The sequence below is a fragment of the Rattus rattus genome, chromosome 2 (assembly GCF_011064425.1).
Source record: "Rattus rattus isolate New Zealand chromosome 2, Rrattus_CSIRO_v1, whole genome shotgun sequence".
Taxonomy (NCBI): domain Eukaryota; kingdom Metazoa; phylum Chordata; class Mammalia; order Rodentia; family Muridae; genus Rattus; species Rattus rattus.
The window spans coordinates 132,000,482-132,023,164 of record NC_046155.1 but is presented as its reverse complement, the minus strand read 5'-3'; the positions used below and the strand labels follow the sequence as shown (position 1 = coordinate 132,023,164).

At 45.8% G+C, this 22,683-nt stretch overlaps 1 protein-coding gene across 1 annotated transcript in view; it reads left to right on the top strand.

Annotated features, from left to right (window-relative positions):
- Positions 1-22,683, top strand: part of Fam169b (family with sequence similarity 169 member B) — a 56,295-nt gene that overhangs the window by 16,473 nt on the left and 17,139 nt on the right. Inside the window, exons 4-5 of the mRNA XM_032895113.1 lie at positions 7,242-7,327; positions 13,529-13,706. Coding sequence (XP_032751004.1) covers positions 7,242-7,327; positions 13,529-13,706 — 264 coding nt within the window. The remainder of the gene's footprint in view (positions 1-7,241; positions 7,328-13,528; positions 13,707-22,683) is intronic.

Here is a 22,683-nt window from a genome sequence, read left to right as displayed (position 1 = left end):
TGTCCCAATTACCCAGAGTTCTCATCTACATTTTGTGAAGCTGGGCACCTGCCTCTATTTTTTTGGGGGGGGGGGCTTGGTCTCTTCTGTGTCTTATTACAAAGCCTGATACCTTGATCCAACTACTGTTGGTCTCTAAGGCTGGACCCTGTCCCTTGGCTGGCCACCATCTTGTGCCTCAGGCTTGGTCTTGGAATGTTGTCTTCATCCTTCCCAGACAGTCTTAAGATGCATGTCACAGTGTTTGTCATGGCCAGGTCACCCTGTTGGATCTCTACTGCTGAGCACAGTACCTGGCCCGTAGTTAGATTTGCTGAACAGGTACCACGTGCTTCACTTCCCTCCGTGGGGAAACGACTTGACAGTGTTGGCTCTGCTGAGCTCTTCCCTTCCCAGACTCTGCCACTCAGTGCCTGGGCCCATTCTCTCATTGATCTCCTGCTGGCCCCTCCTGCCTGGCCTGGCCCCAGCTCTACACCACTGTTTTAACCTGTGTGCATGACGCTTGGAATGGGGGTTTCAGCACCAGTGAGACTTTCCGGATTCACATCTTTTTCCAGTGGCGCCATTATCACACATACGACCTTACGCGGGCGTCTCAACCCCTGAACCTCACTTGGAAAACAGAATGAACCTGTGTGGCTACCGCACCTCTGCCATTACACCAGATGCTCACCGAGTGTTCAGACAATGCCATTGTGTCAACTGTTACTACTTTGTTAGAGGGATGGAATTGTGTCTCTCCTCTCCTTCCTTGGGGTCTGAGTGGCTGTCAATCATTTCCCGACCACACCCCAGACTGGCCTTAGTCCTTCTTCTGCCGTTGGCGTTGGTGTGGCCACACCTCCTGGATTCTTTCTTTTCTCACATCCAGAGTGCCCACCTCTGCTGGCCACGGCCTCACTCATTCTTCTGGTCCTTGCATATTCTCCTGGATTCTTGATTGCGTGATCCACCTTTCCTCCCCTCCCCTCCTTCTGCATATAGCTTGACTGTGCTCCTGTTTTATTCTGTCTTGTGCCCAGGCCGTCTCTCTTTCTCCAAGCTGGGTGTTTCCTAGGATAGAGCTCACATTTGATTCCTCAGTGGATGCAGCGAGTCTGTGCACGTGTTCCTCATGGGTGTGCTTCTTGGGCAACTGACACTGTAGAATTTCCACCCATGGCAGGACTGCGTACCATTTTGGTGCCTCCCGCTGGAGCAGGTTGGAGGAGGTGGCAAACAGGCATCGGAGCCATCTTTCCCTGATGAATCTTGTCGTTCATCACAGCACTCTATGCTCTTTGCTAAGTTTGCTCATTGCTGTGGCCTGAGAATCTGTCTTGACTTCGGGCTATCACAGCCCGTCCTCTCAATCTGGGCACGCAGAGGGGTTCAGGATACCACAAGAACATGGCCACAGCATCAGATAAGCAGGCCTTACAAGGGGCTCGTAAAGACTGGAGTGACAAACATAGACCATGTATGGAGCTGAGCTGGGTCGTCTGCATATGTTACGCAGTGTGGCTTGGTGTTCTTGGTGTTGGGACTCCCAACAGTGGGCATGGTGTGGGGGGTGGGGGGGTTGTAGTGACACTTTTGAGAGTCCTGGAATTTCGATTTCTTTTAAAACCACAGAAGTGTTATAAGAATGTGCTCTCATTTCCATCCCAGACGTAGGGACACGGGACTGCTTCAGGCTGTCTACAGCAGCTGTGATTTGCCTCGTGCTTTAGCAAAAGTGTGGTTTTGCCAGCTGCAGATAATTTCTGAGATTGTGCAATGTTTGGAATTCTGGGAGCTTTTCAGAGGGCACATACATGTGAGGGCCCTGAGAGGTGGGGTCAGTGGTTATTGATCATTTAAGGAGCTTGGTTGTGGTTTTCTAGTAGCTGTGGTTGAAGAAGAAACAAAAGGAAAGGAATTAGATTAAAAGATTTTCCTAATTCCTCTCTCCCCTCTATCCTCTATCTAGTGTTAGGGGGTGGAATGGGGGGAAGGACCCCTGCTAGTAGCAAAGACCAGCTACAGGGGGTGTCTCTTACTCTTGCCTGCACTTGGAACTCTTCCTCCTACTGGGTTGCCTTGTCCAACCTATTGTTACTGTTAGGCTATTTGGCCTTCCCGGGAGACCGCCTGCTCTTTTATTTGAAGGGAAATGGAGAAGGAGTAGATCTGGGGCAAAAGGAAGGTGGGCGAGGAACTGGAAGGAATGGAAGGAGGGGAATGTAGTGTATAAGAGAATAAAAGAAAAAAAAAAGAAAACAGCAAATCTCAAAGAAACAAATAATTGAACGATAGATAATTATCAGGGGATGGGGAAGATGAGCTATTGTTCAGAGGGTATAAAGTTTCAATTTTGTAGGATGGCTGAGTTCTCAGGCTTGGTGACCAAACGTTAATAAATTGCATTTCATATGTGAAAACATCTTGGCATGGTGATACATGCTTGTAATCTCAGTGGTAGTGATGAGCTTTCTGGCCAACCAGCCTAGTCCAGTTAGGGAGCCCCAAGTTCAGTGATAGACCCTGCCTTAAGAAATAAGGTAAGCATCACCTGCTACTGACCACAAGCCCCTCCCCCTACACACACACACACACACACACACACACACACACACACACACACACGCACACACACAAGCACACACACAGAGTCTTGTACACACACAGTCTTGTTGGGAGGTACTGGGCAGACGAGGTGCATGTCCCAATCAGAAGTACCATGATGAGCTTGATGCTGTCTGATAGAAGAAAGGTCTGGTGACAGAAAAAATGTGTGACGAGTATCTCGTCATTTCATTGGAGGGGATGGACAGGGTGCAGACAGTCAACAGTGGAAGACAGACAGACAGATGGACAGACACACACATCTCTATGCAGACCCAGAGAGCAAGTTTTCCAGGTAGAGATGACCTGTTACAAAGCTTTCTTATTGCCTCATGGAAAGTGGAAGCGACAGAGGCCTTTTCACACTGCTCTGCAATGTTTTAAGGAACACCGGAGAACATTTCTAGGAAGCACAGGAGACCGTCTACACTTTGGGAATGCAGTTTGGTGAGGCACATTCACCCGTGGTACCTGTGATGGAACCAGGGCAGAGGGTGCTGTGTTGAGCTAAGGATGGGGTCATAAAGCTAGTAATGGAGGAGCTGGTATTTGAGGCCCGGCTGGCTTTAAGTCTATACTCTCCCCGCTGTACCAGGTACCCAGGGCCTTGCCCACCTCTTCTGCTGAAGTCTTTCAGAGGCTGGGAACTGAGTGAGTAACTCGAGGCCTTGCCGAACTGGCCTTTACAACTGTCTCTTCTTTATTTCTTCACCCAGTGGTTTGAGTTGTCCCGAGTGTGGCTTTGCACTTGCAGGCATGGCTCCATGTCTCTGCTGTACATTGGCAGCCCATCTCCTCTGCCCGCTGAAGCCTTACCCAGTGATTTGGACTTGTGGAGTTCTCTGAGGACACTGTCCCTTTCCCTCTCTGCAGAGCTGTCTTCTCTGGGTCCCCATGACAGTCAATTTCAGCACCCCCCTGCCTTGGTCAGAGCAGCTAGCTGGGCTCTGTCTTCCTCTGCAAGCTGCCAACCTCTGGAGTAGGACGGAGGTAAATTCATCAGTCCCTGGGGCCAAGGTTCTGTGGACAGTTGGAAGCTCAGCCAAGGAGAGCTGAATTTACTTAGTCCCCTCTTGCCCGGGATAAATCTGGGCCACCGGGAGTTCACTTGGGGACTTCACTGTCTTAACTTGTTTGAGAAGCCTTGGTTTGCCATAAAATAAAATCCATCAGCAAAGTCTTCCTTGTGCTCTCTGTCATCTGTCATTTGGGGAGAGAGAGAGAGAGATTGAATTGGTGCTGAAGCCTTGGCGGTGCCTTTCACGATGACCTGGCCTGCTGGCTCCTCTTAGCTCGGGACAGGAGGTGGGGTGGCTGGGTAGGATGGGGAGCGATATTTGGATCTGCTAGGTGGCTTTTGCTTTTTTGAAACATAGGTGTTTCTGTCTCCGTTTTGTTCCCCTTAGTGCTGCCTGGATCCGGGGTCTCTGCGTACAGGCCCCGTAGCACCTGTCAGTCCCCGGTGCTGTCACGGGTCCCTGCGGTCCTTGCCAGCTCCACTGTCTGCATTTCCAGGCTCTCCCTTGATCAAAAACTGCTGCATCCTCCAGGCTGGTTCTGGTTTGAGGCCGGGTTTATTTTAGACTGCTAAATTTGACCGGACTCCACCACGCTCATTGTTAGTCGTTGAAGAAGAGTTTTGAAAAACGTCATGCCGCCATTTGAATCTATTCTGTAACCGCCAACAGGACTAATGAAGGCTTTGCTGTGCGCCATGAAACTCCGAAAGGTGCTGTGTCAACATGAGCTGGTGTTAGAGGATCGGACATTTGTGTTACGGGGGCACAGTCTGTTAGTAAACCGAACAGCTTTGCTGGCTTGCCCTGTCCAGCCGGGAAATAATCCTCGTGGCTGTCGAAAGCCCCTGCAAGTTCTAGTAGCTGCCATTTGGGGAGTTAATCACCCTGACTAAGAGAAGGTGAGCATCAGGCATTTAATTGGCTCTTCCCTCCCAGCCTGCTGCATGAATTTTGGAACCACTGTCAGTGAAGCTAACAGGCAGGGAGAAGGGAGGCTGTTGGTCTTTGGAGGGGGAGGGGCAGGTTCTGAGACAGTCTTGACTAGCTGGCTGGTGCCTTGTAGCCTGGTCCTCACAGATCCCCACTAACGTGTCTCAGACAGCAGAACAGGGAAAGGAGGGGGAGGTTGCTGGCCCTGAGCGGTTCTCATTGTTTTACAGACTCAAACCTTTTATGTTAAATGACTTGATTTTTTGATTCCGTTGTTTTTGATTTCCCCCAAATCTTCATCTAGAAAGGGGTTGAAAGGGAAGATGCATTTAAAATGTTACATTCTCATTAAATCTATTAAATACATTAAAGTTTTAAGAGTTAAAATTTAAAATTTAAAGTCGTGTGGCTTCCCAAACTCTTGGGATCAGGTACCTGGCTTGAGAAGTAGTTTTAAGGGGGTTGGAGAGATGGCTCAGTGGTTAAGGGCACTGACTGTTCTTCTAAAGGTCCTGAGTTCAAATCCCAGCAACCACATGGTGGCTCACAACCATCTGTAATGGGGACCCGATGCCCTCTTCTGGTGTGTCTCGAAAGAGCTACAATGTGCTCATATAAATAAACAAATTAAAAAAAAAAAGAAGTAGTTAAAAAAAACCCTATCTATTAAAAAAGGCATAAAAGATAGCAGAAAGCAAGCAAAGGAACTTTTGTATGAGAGATGAGAACAAAGAGGCAGAAGCCAGGGTGAGGCTTGCCTTTTCCAGGCCTGACCACTAAGTCCGGATGGACTGGTGAGACTGGAGTGGGCCCAAGTGAGGGACCACCTTGGTCATCTGAGGCAAGGGGATGAATAAATGGGACAGGAGCAGAAAAGCGTGGAGTAATCCACTCATGGTTAGCAGGCAGGGAGCACATACGGCCTGCCAGCCTTATCTGGGCATTTCTTAGCAGCTTCCTAGACACCTGGGGTGGTGTGCTTGGACCACCCTAGTGAGGCATCTGGGGCAGGGTGAATGTGTGTCAGACCCGGCTCTGAGCTGTGCAAATCACCAGGGCGGCAGCACAGTTAATAAGAATGAGATGGAGGAAGGAGGGCTCCACCCCGCCCCTGAGTCTTTGCTCCAGAGCCTTCTTTCCCAAAGGTAGCCCCTCCACTCATGGTCCACCCCCTTCTGAGGGTCATGTTGCACCTCTGGCCTTTTACTGGATTTATGGTCCGAAGTCCAGAGCTGGACCCTCCATCTGCCAGTTGTCTTCATGCCACCTCCCTCTCAGAGCCGCAGTGTCCTCAGAACGATGCAGCTAATAGCTTCATCATGGGGCTGGAGGAAACGCACGGGAAGCAGGCAGGGCGAGTCTAGTGCCAGGGCATTGCTCAGGCACAGGAAGTAGTTCTCGTCACTCAGGGCTCCTAGATAACGTTCGATCTTGTGATGCATGGGGAGTTATTAGCTGTACAAATGACTGGACATTATTTAGAAAATTATGCGTGTGAGTATTTTCCCTGCATGTGTGTCTGGGTACCAGATGTGTGCCTTGTGCCCACAGAGGTATGGGCTCCCCCAGAACTGGGTTTGTAGAGGATGTGAGCTGTGTGTGGGGGCTGGAAATCTGAGCCTAGGTCCTCTGCAGTGGCTTTGCTCTTAACTGCCAAGTCCTTTCTCCAACCCCAAGCGACTGGACTTCGATATATGTCTCTTCCTTTTATCTTATTTATTTATTTTATCATTCTAATGGGCATTGATTGGTGTTCTGCCTCCATGTATGTCTCTGTGAGAGCGTCGGATTCCCTGGAGCTGGTGTTACAGACCATTGTGATGCCATGTGGGTGTTGGGAATCAAACCCAGGTCCTCTGGAAGAGCAGCCAGTGCTCTTAACTGCTGTGCCATCTCACCAACCCTTGACATATGTTTTGAATAAGAAAAAAAAATAAAAACAAAAGGCAGAGTCTTCAAGGCTGGCCTTGAACTTGCTATATTGCTGAGGGTGACCTTGCATTTCTAACGTTCCCGCCTCTGCTCATCCGTGCCCCTACCCCTGTCCTTGCCCATGAATGCCGGAATTGCGTCATGTACACCACTGAAGTCTACATACCGAGTTTATGTGATGGATTGAACCCGGGGCGTCATACATGGTAGACAAGCATTCTACCAAACTGAGCTATATATCCCCAAACTTAAAAATAAATGTAATTATGAACTCATTGAGTGTGTCAATATTGGTTTGTATTTTGTTTTATTCAGTGCCAATGAGTTGTTTCTTTTTTTCTGAGCCACAGAGAGGCCACCTGTAAAATACCTGACTTGTCCCTATCATGCGACTCTTTTAATTTGTGTTTTTATAGAACTCTATAACCCTTACTCCAGGCTGGGAGATTATTTCAGTGGTAGAGCGCTTGTGTAGCATGTGCAGGGCCCTGGGTTCTACCCACAGCATCATAATGCATCCCGAATGATTAAAAATGTCACCCAGTTCCCCCCCACAAAGCACGCAACTTGTCAGCCCATGCCATCGAAAGTGCCACCTCAGGGGCTGGGGATTTAGCTCAGCAGAGCGCTTACCTAGGGAAGCGCAAGGCCCTGGGTTCGGGTCCCCAGCTCCGAAAAAAAGAACAAAAAAAAAAAAAAAAAAAAAAGTGCCACCTCACCACCAGTGCGTTTGCTGTGTGACTCACGCCTTTCTCTTGGTTTTCCTTTCAGTTGTGGCTGTTTACTTAAAGGAATCCTGGTGGTCCGTCGAACACGTCCTAAGAACTTCTGATCCCACACGGCAAGGGCTCATGAAGGTGAGGGCCTATGATTTTAAAGGAACATCTGCAAAACAGGTTTTCAAGGTCTCTTTACCTGGGCCCGTGATAATAAACTAAAACGGAATACCAATCTCAGTTTTTTTTTTCCCCCAGACAGGTTTTCTTTCTTTTTTCTTAAATATATTATTTATTTTTAAGTGCGTTGGTATTTTTACCTGCTTGTCCACCTGTGTGAGGGTGTTGGATTCCTGGAACTGGAGTTGCAGACAGTTGTGAGATGCCATGTGGGTGCTGGGACTTGAACCTTGGTCCTCTGGAAAAAGCAGCCAGTGCTCTTAACCACTGAGCCATCTCTCTAGTCCAGTTCGTAAGCTTTAATCTGTTCCATTTCTCTGCTGTGTTGAGAAGTTTTTCTATCGAGTATATTCAGGTCATAGTTATTGATAGATTTAGAAACAGATCCGGTTCTGTCCGGCATATTTGTTGGTCCAACTCCTTCATTTGGGCTGGTCTAATTTCAGAATCGTCAAACTCTCTGTTGTGCACACAGAGACACAGGTTTGAGTTACACAGTCTGTGAGTTGTTTATTTGAGTGTAAACTTCGGTGCCTCTGATGTTCGGCCTTGGGATGGTGAGGGTGGAGTCATGGGGCTTCTCAGCATGCAGGAGAGTAGCTACATTCATCTGGAGTGGGACTAAGGAGGGAGGCAGTAATCAGCCCGTAGATCTAACCGTAGATCTAACCGAGGGCCTCATAACTACCTGTTCACCTGGCCGCCATATTGATTTTAGTTCTGTAGGTGAGATAAAGATTCTTTACCATCTTGAAAAGGCATGTCTTTCCGCAGTGGTCTAGAAAACTCCTTTCTCCTTTCTGTGGGGTTCAGTAAGTGCTGAATGAAAGGTCAGCATTTGTTCACTTTCAGTTTGGAGAATGACTTTATAGTGTCCTTTGTTCTACTGAACAGTTAAAGCATTGTTTCTAACTGGGCTGATGGCTCAGTGAGAACCTTTGTTTTGTGAGCTTGAGCTCTTTAGCTGGAATGTCCCGCAGCCTTGTAAAAAGCCAGGCATGACTGGGTATACCCACTCATGGGGGTGGAGACAGGTGAATCCTGAGCGTTCCCTGAATGACCAGCTGAGACAAGATGGCAACCTTCCTCCTCAGGGGGAGCCTGTCTCAATGCAGTAAGACCAAGAGTGACTGAGGAAAACACCCAAGGTCCTCTCTGGCCTCTGTGTGGGTGTTAAGTACCATACCATAGCAACACACCAACCAAACACACACAGGTTGAAAATTTTAAATTAAGTCCTGTTTTTTAAGCAAGTTTTGCTGACAGGTAATATTTACTCAAAAAAAAAATACAATTCCATGATGTTTAATAGTCTTTTTTTAAATATAGTTTTTATTTATTTTATTTATATGAGTATACTATAACTGTCTTCAGATACATCAGAAGAGGGCATCAGATCCCATTATAGATGGTTGCGAGCCACCATGTGGTTGCTGGGAATTGAACTCAGGACCTCTGGAAGAGCAGTCAGTCAGTGCTTTTAACTGCTGAGCCATCCCTCCAGCTTTTAATAGTCTTAAATCAATCACTGCATAACATTTTCATCATTCTAACTCTGTTTTTGGCTGAATGACAGTCCAGCGTATGGACTGATGACATTTTATTATGGAGCCTTTGGCTGACGGATGTTGAGTAGTGCACACTTCTTAGCCTTCACGAGCCTTTTTGTATGACTTTTTATGAGAACATGCATTTTGAATTTTCTTGCGTATAAACCTGGAAGCATAATTACTGGTCACATGGTATCTCTCCGTTTCATATTTTGAGGAACTGCCAGGATTCCCCGCACAGTTACCGTACCACCTGACTGTCCCACTGGCAGTGACAGTAGGCTTCGGTCTCTCCATGACCTCAGCAATGTGTATTGTCATCTGCTTCCTCTCTTCTCCGTCTGTGGTGGTTTGAATGGGAAATGTCTCCCAGGGTCCCCTGTACTCGAACACTTGGTCCCCCGTTAGTTGCTCTGTGTGTGGGGTTGTATTTAGGAGACGAAGCCTTGCTGAAGGAAGTGTGTCACTGGGGGAGGGCTTTGAGGTTTTAGAGGCTTGTCCTATATCCTGTCCTCTGTCTCTGCCTCTCTCTGTGTCTCTGTCTCTCACTTTATCTCTGTCTCTGTCTCTGCTTCCAGGTGTATGGGTAAACATGTGACCAGCCAGTTTCCTGCTCCTGCTGCCTGCTTTCCCCAACTGTCGTCATCTCTTTCCCACCATGATGTCCCCTGTCCTTCTGGAGCCTTACAGTACAGTAACACTTTTCTGCCTTAAGTTGCTTGAGGTGATGGTGTTTCATCACAACAGCAGATCAGGAGCTCACATACCGTCCTGTAGGTGTGAAGTGGTACCCTATAGATGTGTGGTTGTGCAGTCCCTGATGGCTAAGGATACTGAGCATGCTATTTTATTATGCTCGCTGGCCATTGTATGTTGTGATGGTTTGTATGTGCTTGCTTGGCCCAGGGAGTGACAGTACTAGAGGGTATGGTCTTGTTGGAGTAGGTGTCGCTGTGGCTTTAAGACCCTCATCCTAGCTGCCTGGAAGTCAGTATTCTGCCAGCAGCCTTCAGATGAAGATGTAGAACTCTCAGCTCCTCCTGCACCATGCCTTCCTGGATGCTGCCATGGTCTGCCTTGATAATGGACTGCACCTCTGAACCCATAAGCCAGCCCCAATTAAATGAGTGTTGTCCTTATGAGAGTTGCTTTGGTTGTGACGTCAGTTGACCACAGTAAAACCCTAACTAAGACATATGTCCTCTCAGGAAGAATGACTTTCCTTAGACCACTTTCGGATTGGGATATTTGGACTTTTGTTGTTGAATTGTGTTCCCCACAAATTCTCTGTGGGGGTGTTTTGTCATGTGATTGTGATTGAGAAATCTGCATGGCTCTTTTCCTGTTCTGTAAGCTGCCTGTTTAGAAAGATTACACCTAGGTTTAGTAGACTCAGTAGATGTTATTACAGACGCTCTGCAAGGTTTCCTTCCAGAAAACTGATGCTGCCTCGAGACTCAGCAAAGGAACGAGGTGTGCTGTTGCCCCACCCCCTTTGTCACAGGAGGGCACAGTGGCCATTTGGTGACTGCTGGTGCCGAGTGCTGAGCAGACTCTGATTAGAATGTTCCAGAACGAGAGTGGTTGCTTTTCTCACTTCCCATCTCTCCCAGGTTTAGATTAGGAGTCCTCCCCCAAGTTTCTGAGCGTGCGCTGTATGTATGTTTATGTTCTGAACAGAAAGAACTTAGCAACCTGTGCCGTGACATTCTATGCTCTCACCCCACCCCATACATTAGGGTATTTCCTTCTGTCCTTGGTAAGATTTTTGTCTTTGTTTTTTTTAAATAGGTTTTGTTTCTTAGCCACTTATTTTTCACAAATTACTAGAAACAGTGTCTTAACGCTATCTTCGCTAATGTAATTAGTGGTCCCAATGAGAACTTAGAAATGGATCTTAGTTTTATGTTTTGGGAAATGCTTCTAAGTCGAAATCGGATGTCATGCATTTCTTTCTTCCTGTAATGGAATTTGACAAATTAAGCACACTCCTCTCTCTGCCTTCTTCTCCTGCCAGCGTTTGATTGGATGTTTCCCCTCTGCCACATGTAGTCTGCTCCCTACTCTACTTTCCCTCTGGTTTCATAAGTTGAAAAAAAATACAGCCTCCCAGATGGTACCCATTAGCTCTGAGATCAGCTATTTCTTAAAGCCGAACTTCATCTGGCTGCCTGGGTCTGAGACAGAAAGGAATGGGTCAGGTCTGCACATCTTCCTAGAGCTGGCTCCAGATGAAGGTGCCACATCTCCACATTCTGCACCAACGAGGAAGTCTGTGGACCCCGGACACTTGGTGCTGGACGCTAGGGCAGTGCAAGCTGCCTTATTATTAATTGTTTTAAAAGCAGACAAGTGCGCCAGTAAGGCGGGCCACTGGCTAAAAGTGCTTGCCGTGATGACCTAAGTTTGATTCCCCCAAATCCATGTTAAGGTGGATGGAGAGAACTGACTCCATGAAGTTGTCCTGTAGTCTCCACATATGTACCATGTGTCTACCTGTGCGCATCATGTGCTACTGTGCATGTGTGTGCATGGTATATGTATGTGTGTATGTGTAAAGACAGAGCAAGAGATGGAGCACACAGACACACAATGATAACAGCAGACAGTGTTTTAGAGCTCACTCAAAGTCTCTCACCCCGCGAACTGGATCTCAAAGAATGACCGGGGTCTCCCAGGAAACGCAGACTGAGATCCCACAGCTACAGATGACAGTGTTGATGTTGAGGAGGACGATAATTTTAGAGTCTGGTATTAAACATAAACCTAGGGTAGGTGGTTTATTTGGTAAAGTGCTTGTCATGCAGGCACGAGGACCTGAGTTCAATACCTGGAACCCACATTAGAGAGTGGGACATGGTGACACATGCGACCCCAGAGCTGGAGAGTCAGGGGCACATGGATCCCTGGTCAGCCAGCCTAGCCTACTGGGTGAGTTCCAGCTTCAGTGAGAGGCACTAACTCAAAAATTAAAGTGGACAGCACCTGAAGAGTGATATGTAATGTTGGCCTCTGACATGTGCATGCACACACATGCACACACACACACTCACATCTACTCACACACATCCACACACTCACAGTCTCTCTCACACACATACATTCTCTCTCTTGCATATGCACACATCCACACCCACACACCAACACATAAACACACTCCCTACATAAACAGGAACATACAACATAAATAAGTAAAATTGATGGTAAACCCGTGCACTGATGTTTGCAGCAGATGGTCCCTTTCCCAAAGCCTCTCAGGTCCGGTGGACGAGGAAGCAGGAGGGACTTAACTGCTGTCTGGACTTGAGTAGGTTTGCTGTTTGGGATGGAGCAGCCCTGGTCTGTGAACCCCAGCCTGCATCTTGAGTTAGCCCTAGCCCAGCTGTCTCAAGTTGTCTTTGGAAGGAGACAGTAAAATCGGTCCATGCACTGGCTTAACCTTTTTGAGCTTCAGTTTCTGCACCTGTAAGCCAGGCCCTGCACAGCAGATGAGAGTCAGGTGACAACATGTGGATGGAAGTCACAGGTTGGGGTGTGGATCTAGAGATACTGTGGGTCCACACACACACACACACACACACACACACACACACACACACACACACACGGCACACACATACACGCACATGTGTGTACACACACACATGTACATACACGTGTACACACATGTGCATACATGGACACACATGTGTGCACACACATACACACATGCACACATACATGCACACACATGTGTACCACATTGGCTGTCACGTAGCAGATTTGTAGGAAGAAAGCCCAGCACCATGAGACAGTCATCACGTCAATAGCTGGCTGCCTTCAACCTCTACACTGCATTTTCTCAGTTACTTGTGTTGCCTCAAGGGCTGTTTGTAGGATTAATAGGTCATGGTCTGGCTGTGTAGACAGACAAGGCCATGTAGCCATGTCTCCTGTGAATCCAGAAGAGAGGCACGATTTCAGGTACACATTTGCCCTTCCTGGGCCAGGTGCTCAGAAGAATCATAGACGGGAATGTGCTGTCATTTTGGCTTGTGTAAGAGAAAGCTTCCAACTGGGTGGGCCCAACTTTGACCACAAGGCGGTTTCCTTTCTTGGATGACTCTGCTATGGGTGGACGGGAGGATTCTCTTATATAGCTTAGCTCAAGGTGGGCCTTGAGTCCGTGTAATGCTCTTGGGTTGGGACTCCAGGATGTGCTTGAAATCTGTCTCAAGTTTTGAAAGTCTGTGGCTTTTGCTGTGGCAATGATCCCACTCTCTCACCCCCTGCCGTTCATGGGCAGGGTAGGGATGTCACTGTGTTAAAATGGCAGATTGGGTTATTTCAGGACACAGACCATCTCATGGGATGGTTGACCTGGTTGCCCTGGAGGCAGCTTCCTATTCTGTCATCCTTGGCAGAACCCCTCTGTCAGGCTCTTGTGGACTTACAGACCTTGTCTGTGGACCGGAGTCTTCCCTGATACTGTTACTTCTTCCTGCCTTTAATAAGTCAGTGGTATTGAGACTTTGTGTCAATCACAAGCAGCCTGCCTCACCTGGCCCTACCCCCAGCTGCCTTCCTGTCTGGTCTCACTTGCTGGGGGCCCCTCCTTCTTTTTCCTTTTAAGGTTCAGTCCTTTGGGGAAAGGATTGTTCTTTTTGTTCTCAACACCATTGTTTTTGGAAGACTGGAGAGAAGGCTGGACAGCGATGACATGTTTTTCTTACCTCACCCTGCGAAGGAGCAAGCTAAGGTTCTGTGGAGAGATGGAGCCGCGGTTGGATTTTACTCAATCAAGATGAAAGGTGAGGGACACGGCCTATGAGGTGGAGGGTGGGATGGGCATCCAGGATGTCTGCCTGTCTCTGCAGAACCCCCTGGGCACTCTGTTGGACTCTCCTGGCTCAGGAAACCCAGCTAATTAAACTTTTGTGTAAATCAACCCAAGGCATGGATTTCATGTTCACATCTCTGTAAGCCTTCTCCTGAGTTCCCAGGAAGAGCAGCACGGCCCCATGATAGTGAACAAAGGACATGATTGAAGGCTTAATGCTTTTTTTTTTCTCTTAGTGTTAACAATTAGCTGTCAGGAAAATACTATTGCTGATAGCTGGCACGTGTGTAGCAAGCATCCTAGATGCCAAGACTTTCAGACATTACCTCAGAAGACAAGACAGGGAACTGGCCACAAAAAACAAGGTTAGGTTAGACAATGGCAACTTCCTTCTAGGGCCCTGGGCGAGCATTAGGCGTTCAACCATTGGGCTGCAGGTATCTCTTTGTCCTTTCAGATAGCCATTTTCTTTAATAGTTTTTTTTTAAAAAGGCTATCAACATCTAGCCTAGCTGGTTCCAGCATCACCACCACTTACTTCTTATAAAATTATTCATTTTAAAAATTACTTAAAAATTATGAGTGTTTATTTGGCAGGTGGAAGGGGCAATGGCGGAGGTGAGAGGGCCAGAGGATAACTTGTGTGTGTGTGTGTGTGTGTGTGTGTGTGTGTGTGGTCTGTCCTCTCTTCCCACCATATAAATTCTGTGGCTCAAACTCATGTCATCAGGCTTGGTTGGTGACATTGTGAGCAAGCTCACTGGCAAGAGAAGTATCAATTTTAGCAACAATTAAATTTCCCAGAAAATCCCCAATGGATGTGCTATTTTTGGAGGTAAGTGTTCTTGGTAGATAAAGAGGCTGAGTTTTGTTTTGAACCATGTTCACATTGTGTGTGTGTGTGTGTGTGTGTGTGTGTGTGTGTGTGTTCTACTTGTCCAGGGTGGAATGAAGTCCCTTCCTCTCTTCTTCCCTTTCTGCTTCCCCCTCCATCTTCTGTTGCCCAGAGCCTCATGCTTTGTTAAATGTCTGCTGAGGTCAGTTCTAGGTGCTTCAGTAGCTTCCCGTGGACGGTCACTGGCCCTGTGATCTCAGTTATCATTTTCCTGGCTTATTAGTTTTAGTTAGACTGCTGGGCCTGGAGAATAATTAAGACGAAGGGGACCCACTTATAACTCATCTTTCCTAAAGCATGTTGTCATCCTCCTTTTTAAAAAACAGCCAAGCCTGACTCTGTAAGGGAATCACGTGCAGTCTGAATGCCTAACCTTGCTGATCTGGTCGTGGGTCTCCTGGCAGAGACAGGTCATAAGTCATAAGGGTGTCTTAGGGTATTGCTAACTTTTATACGACTAGTTGATTGTTTCCTTTTTATTTATTATTTTAATATTTATGTCTGGATCATAAATCCATAACTCCAGTCCAGGTCAGATGCCCTCTTCTAACTTCCATGGTATCAGACATGTGTGGTACACTTACATTTATGTAGATAAATACTCATACTTTTTTTTCTGAGACAAACTTACGCTGTGTAACAGTCCCGGCTGCCCTGGAAGTCCTCTGTAGATCAGGCTCACTTTGAACTCACAGAGATCTGCCTGCCTCTGACTCCTTAGGGCCACAGTGAAAGGTGTGCTCCATCACGCCTGGCCTATGCTATCGTCTTAACTGCTGAACCATCATCTCTCCTCCCCACCTCCTTTCCATTTCATGGCACAGAGAAAAACATCGTTGTTAAGCTTTCCTTAGAGGCTTGGCAGTGAGTTCATCTGGTCCTGAGCTTTTCTCCGCAGATAGACTTTTTGCCGTGGCTTCAATACCATTGCCTGTTCATGAATCTGTGTAAGTTGTTAAGACCCTTTTGATTTTGGGAGATCATATTCGTCTAGGAATTTATTCATTCTTTTTCTAGATTGTCTAATGTTTTTTTGGAATGTACGTTTTGCAGTTTTCCCTAATGGTTCTCTGGTTTTGTTGAAACCCATAGTAACTCCCTTTTTAGCTCTACCCTTTTATTTATACGTGTGCTCCTTGTCTCGGTCTCTTTGTCTCTCTGTCTCTACCCCTACTCTGGGTTCATTTGGTCACAGGCTTGTCAGTATTGTTTCTTTTTTTTTATTTTTTAAAATAATCCACTTGTGTGATTGATGCTCTCTTAGACACCGTTTTATTGCTTTCTGCCTGGATATTTATTGCTGAATTCTCTTTGGGTTTAGATTCTTCTTGTTTTTTTCTAGAACATTGAGGTCATCAGGCTGTTTGCTGAACTCTTTCTCGTCCTTTACTATAAGCACTCACAGCTCTAAACTTCCTTTCTTTTTTTCTTTTTTTAAAGATAGTCTGAGCTGTATCTGAAAGATTTTGGTAACCTGTCACAGTGGGAATTTTAAAATTTCCTCTCTGATTTCTTCAGTGACCTACTGGTCATTCAAGGATGTAGTGTTGTGTCTCCTCCATGTTTTTGCATAGCTCCCCCCTGCCCCCCTACGATTGACTTCTATTTTCTTGCGCAATATTCTGGTAAGACATCATTTAGATCCTCTTGTACTGGCTAAGTTTGAATTTTAGCTGGAATGTCTGTTTAAAAAAAAGTTTCCTGAGACTATGGGCTGAGACAAATCTATACTGTGTATCTTGTGGATGGGATATTATGCAGCTGTCAGGTGACTTTATTTGCTCTGTTCTGTGGTTTAACTTTTAAGATTTCTTTGTTGACTTTGAATTAGATACCCTCTCTGAGGATAAGCCTAGGGTGTTGAAATGCCCCACTGTTACTGATGGCATCAGGGACCTGTCTGACCTCTATGTTGGTTAGCATTTGCATGTTGGAATTGGGGGCTCTAATGTTGAGTGCATGTATTTGCAGTTACTACAGCCTTGATGAGTTGTTCCCTTTAGCTATGCATGGCATTCTCCTTATCTCTTCTGATTGAAATCTGTTTTCATATTTTTGAAGACATGGTCTCATGCGTCCAGTATGCCCTTGAACTCCCTATGTAGCTGAGGGCGACCTTGCACTTCTAGTTCTCCTGTCTCCCCAGTGCTGGGATTATAGACCACCCCCCCTCCCCACCCCCGGTCATGCCCGAGCAGTGCAGTGCTTTGGAGTGAACCTGGTGCCTTGTGTGTGCTGGGCGAGCACTGTGCCAGTTTAGCTAAATCCTCATCCCTAATGTTGTATCAGATTGTATCAGATACCAGCGTAGCTATGGCGGCTTGTTTTTGGTTTCTCCTCCCTTGATAGATTGTTTTCCATTCCTTGACTCTGTCTAAGGTTATTTTTTACCAGTGAGTTGTGTTTCTTGGAGACAACAGATGGTTGGATCTTGTTTTTCTAATCCACTCAGCCAATCTGCGTCTCTTTCGTGCTGACTCGAGGTCATTTACATTTAGAGTTATTAATAGTGGTGTTTAGATGACTGTTTTTCCTCTCTTCCCTGTTAGTCTTAGGAGTTGACTGGTTTGCTGTATTGGCTGTGGTGGACTTCTTCCCAGTTCTCCCTGGTTCGTCTCTCCCTCTCATGAAGTTTATTCTTCCCAGTGTCCTTGGGATGGTGAGTTCCTTTTTCCGTGTGTTCTACAGTGCTGTTGGGCGGCCACGAACTTCCTTGGTGTGGGCTTGTCTTAGAATGCCCTGATTTTTCTCTTTTCTACTTTTAAAGACAGTTTTGCTGGCTTTAGCACTCTTGGTTGGCAGTTACTTAGTTTCAGTTCTTGAAATACACCATTCCCTCCTTCCCTGGCCTTTAGCATTGCTGTTAAGAGACCCGGCCTTATCCAGGTGTTTTGGCCTTTGTAGGTAATTTGGCATTTTTCCTCAAGAACTTTTAAATACCGTTTCCTTGTTTTGGACTTTTGACACCTTGACTGTATGTTGGGGGAGATTTTTCTCAGGTCATATTTTTTTGGAGGGTGGTGGTGGGTTCTCTTGTGTTCAGATATGTATTTCTCTATGGGAAATTTTCTGCAATAATTTCCTTGAAGTAAGCTCCTCTTTCTGTGGTGTGGTGGTTTGAATAGGTACAGTTCCTGCAGACTGATGTGTTTAAATGCTTGGCCAATAGGGAGTGGCACTCTCATGAGGCGTGGCTTTGTTGGAGTAGGTGTGGCCTTGTTAGAAGAAGTGCGTCAATGTGGGGTTGGGCTTTGAGGTCTCCAATGCTCAAGCTATGTTAAGTGAGACATAGTCTCCTCTTTGCTGCCTGTCGATCAAGATGTAGATCGCTCAGCTACCTCTCTAGCACCGTGTCTGCCTGGACACCACCATGCTTCTCACTGTGGTGATATTAGAATAAACCTGTGAAATTGTAAGCCAGCACCAATGAAATGTTTTCCTTTGTAAGACTCGCCTTGGGTCATGGTGTCTCTTCGCAGCAATAAAACCCCAGATGTCTTACCTCCAGGTTCTTAAGTTTGGTTACTTGATAACATCCAGAATTTTTGGTTGTTGTGGTCATGCGTATTGGTAGAGGCATTTTTAAAAATGTAATTTATTTACTATTAGGTGAGAGGGAGTCACACAAGTGTCATGGCATACAAATGCCTTGGTGGGTGTGTGGAGGTCAAAGGATAGTGGGCAGGAGTCCATTCTTATGTAGATCCTGGGAATTTAAGTCAGGACTTCAGGACTGGTGGTAGGGGCCTTTCCCCACTGATCTACCTCACAGCCCAAAGCCTGCTTGTTTGGCCAGTTTTGCTTATTGATATTTGAAGAAGGCATCCATCTGCCTTGTCCTCCAGTCTTGATGATTCTTCTTTTGCTTGCTCAAGTCTGTTGGTGATGCTTCTCACTGTTTTTTTTTTTTCCCCATAACATTTTTACTGATTGGGAATTTCTCATTATGCACACTGATCACACTTACTTTCCAGTCTTGTCTGATCCTCCTCCACCCATGTGACCTCCCCCACAAATAGGAGGAGGAGGAGGAGGAGGAAGGAGGAAGGAAGAAGGAGAAGGAGAAAGAAGAAGAGAAGGAGAAGGAGGAGGAGGAAGAAGAGGAGGAGGAGGAGGAGGAAGAGGAGGAGGAAGAAGAAGAGGAAATCCAAGTCTACTTTGTGTTGTCTATGTCCTCACTGTGCAAGGTCAAAATCCCAGTGACCAGCCCCTTAAAGAAAACTGAGTCTTCCCCACCTGCACCCCCACTAGAAGCCCTTGATTGTGGAGAGCTACACTTCAGCATCCTTATCACAATTTTTAAGAGTTCTCTTTGATGGTTTCCTGTCTAGGCTTTACTTTTTGGGGAGTGGGTAATAGTGGTAGGGGTTGTCGCTAAAGCCTTCTATGTCCCCCTTTCTCAACTGTGAGTCTACAGTCATTGATGCCATTGCAAAAGTAGGTAGCTTCCGTGCCCTTTACAGTCAGTGGGAGCACAGATCATGGTTTCTGGCAACAGCACGGACCACGGATATCCACACGGTCTTGGCATCAGTACATGCCATGACCTCAGCATGGTCTCCGGTGGCAGCACAGACCACAGACATCAACATGGCCCTTTATTGTTACATAAGCCACAGACACCAGTATAGTCTTCAGCAACAGCCCAGGCCAAAGACATCATCATGGCCTTAAGGTGACAGCGTGACCCACAGACATTCTCACAGCTTTCAGTGGTAGCCACGGACATGAACACAGCCCCCAGCTGCAGCAGGACCACAGACCTAAACATGGCCCTTGGTGGCAGCATGGACCTTGAATATACACGGCCTGAGGTGGCTGCACAGGCTATCCACATCCACATGGCCTCTGTGGCAACACACGGCTTTCTTTCTCACACTTGTCATTCATTGCCTTGGAGCTTTGCGTCTCTCCACTGTGTAAGCACCTCTCCATTCCCCCATCTTTCCCTCCTCTCCATTGCATATTCATTTGTTGTAGTGGCATTGGGAACTGCAGTGTCACTCAATATATACATATCTTCCTCAAATAGCTTAACATGCAAATATTCATTGCAACAAGTCATTGGTCTGGTTCAGACTTTCTGTTTCTGATGCACCGTAAATGCTGAACCATTGCCAGGATTTGTCTCAGATGTCCTGCTGTTGCCCAGAGCCAAGTGATCTTGCTGCAAGGCGGAGTGTCCTGGGGTAGCTTCAGTGTGGGTTTCAGGTTGCTGCAGACCTCCTTGCCTCCCCAGGGCTCAGGGCTCTACCTTTGTGTGTGTAGCCTGTGTGCAGCACCACTACCCCTCTCCCCCTACTGCCTCCCTCTGTCTCTCAGCAGGGCAAGCAGCATGGGAGCCTCAGCAGCTCTCAGCTGGGGGCCAGCCAGGCCTAGGACTGGCCCTATTGATTGCTGACATCTGGTTTTTCAGGACTAGCTCTTTCCTGTGCTCCAGCAGCTTGTAGATGGAGTAGATGTTGGGCTGGATCTTGGGCCTGGATAGCAGCAGAGTTGGTCAGTCCCACGCAAGGCTATCACTGAGCTTTTCATTTGATTCATTGACCTTTTTTTTTTTACATTTTTATTTTTCTCCCAAATCTTAACTTCCTTATAGAATGGTCTTCCATTTTCTGGCTTTTCCCATCCACATTGCTGCTTTTCTTATGTTTCTTACTGCCTTTTCTGATATGTTGCTGATTTTCCTCTCCAGATCCCGGATTGTGTTTATTTGTTTGTTTATATCTTCATTTACATTATTGATCATTTTTTACCAGAAAACTTTGAGAAATCTTCACCCTACTTTAGGGATTCCATATTCCATATGCATCTTGAAATCACCCAATACATATATAATGCTGAATAGTTCCATGTGAAATATTGAGGCATTATAATGTGTGTTTTTGTTTGTCCCTCATTTATCCCTTATTTATATTGTTTATACAGTATTATAACCATTATCTCTCTCCCTCTCTCTTATCTCCCCCTCACTATATATATATATATATATATATATATATATATATATAAAATGTTAAACCATTATAGTTTGTTTTTTTTTGTTACAAACTTATTGGTTTTTAATTTAAAAAGTAGTAATACCTTTAACATCAAGTAAGAAAAGAGTATATGACTCAAACCTGTTTCCTCTCACAGCTCCCTCTTCCCTTTCTATTCTGCCAGCTCTGGTTTCTACCTGTTGCCATTTTCCTTCAGGCTAAACTCCTTTCTTTAGTGTTTCTTGTAGTACAGTTCTGCCGACAACAAGTTCTCTGAATTTGTTCATCGAAGTCTATTTTCATTCTCATTCATGCTGGGGACATAGCTGATCTGGATGAGGACTTACAAGAGCTTGCACCCGCCCCAGCGGTCTGTGGGTGACTTGACGTCCTGTTTGAATTTTGTGGGGCTCATTGTGTTTCTTAAATCTGTCAGTATTCGCTGCCATATCGTTCGTTTGCTTTTTGAGACAGGGTATCACTTTGTAGCCCTGGCTGTCCTGGAACTCACTGTGTAGATCAGGCTGGCCTCAAACTCACAGAGATCCACCCACCTTTGTCTCCTGAGTTCTGGGATTACAGATGCACACCACAATGCCCAAACCACTTTGCCATTTATGGAGAATTTTTGTCCATGACTCTTTTTATTCAAATACTTTTTTATCCTATTTTCTCCTTTTTTTTGGGATTCCAATTATATCAGTATTACAGTGATTCATGCTTTTCAAGTCTCTTTTTCCTTTTTTTTGAGATTAAGTCTTTTACAACCCAGACTGACCTCAAACTTGATACATAGCTATTTTTAGTTCCTTCTCTATTGCTATCAAGAGATACCATGACCAAGGAAATTTATTAACAAAATCATTCAACATTTTTTTTTTTTTTTTTTTATATAAAATTTATTTATTTCATGTGGGTACATTGTCACTGTTTTCACAGACGCCAGAAGAGGGCATCAGATCCCATTACAGATGGTTGTGAGCCACCATGTAGTTGCTGGGAATTGAACTCAGGACCTCTGGAAGAGCAGTCAGTGTTCTTAACCACTGAATCATCTCTCCACTCTTTTTTTAACAGTTTTTTTTTAAAAACAAAATCATTTAATTGGGGTGTTGCTTACAGTTTCAGAGGTGAGTCTATGACCATCATGGTAGGGAAGAGGCAGGTAGGCATGGCACTGAAACTGTAGCTGGTAGCTGAGAGCTTACATCTGATCCAGAGGCATGAGGCACAGAGAGAAAGGGAGAGAGGAGAGGGAGAGGAGAGGGAGAGGAGGGAGGAGGGAGGGAGGAGAGAGGAGGAGGAGGGAGAGAGAGAGAGAGATTTTGACCTGGCATGGAATTTTGAAACCTTAAAGCTTGCCTTCAATAACACACCCTCCTTCAAAAGGCCACACCTCCTAATCCTTCCCACAGATTTCCACCACAAGGGATTAAGGGTTTAATTATATGAGCTATGGAAGACATTCTCATTCACACCACCACAGTAGTCAAGGCTGGCCTTGAACTTCTGCCCTGCCTGTCCTCGCCTCTTGATTACTGGGATTATAGATATATTCTACCTTTCATGGCTCTGAGATTTTATTTTCATTTAAACATTTCCATGTCTTATTTAGTTAGATATTTCTATTGATCTGTATCAGTTTTATCTCCTAAATATACTACTCAGACCATTGGTAAGTTTAGTCATATTCAATTTTAGAATTTCAGGTATTACTTACAGTTTTATATTTTTTTTGTTGAGATTTAAAGTCAATTTCTTGATTGTCTTTTCATTAATTTTATGGATGAAACCAATTACCTTAATTGAACATATTTGTGAAGTTGCTTAAAAGCCATCCCCCTTCCCCGCTCTTTTAAATCAGTTATATTGAGTAACTACTTTTTCTAAGTATGGGTCATACTTTTCAGTTTCTTTGCATGTTGGTTGCAGTAAAATTACTAACATGAGCATAAGAAAACATACAAATTCACTCTGGGGAGGACCATGGGCCAGGCTCTAGCTACTGAAGACTGTGCAGACCACCCCAACATGAAGGTGATTTTGCTTTGAGTATTTTGATTCTATGATGC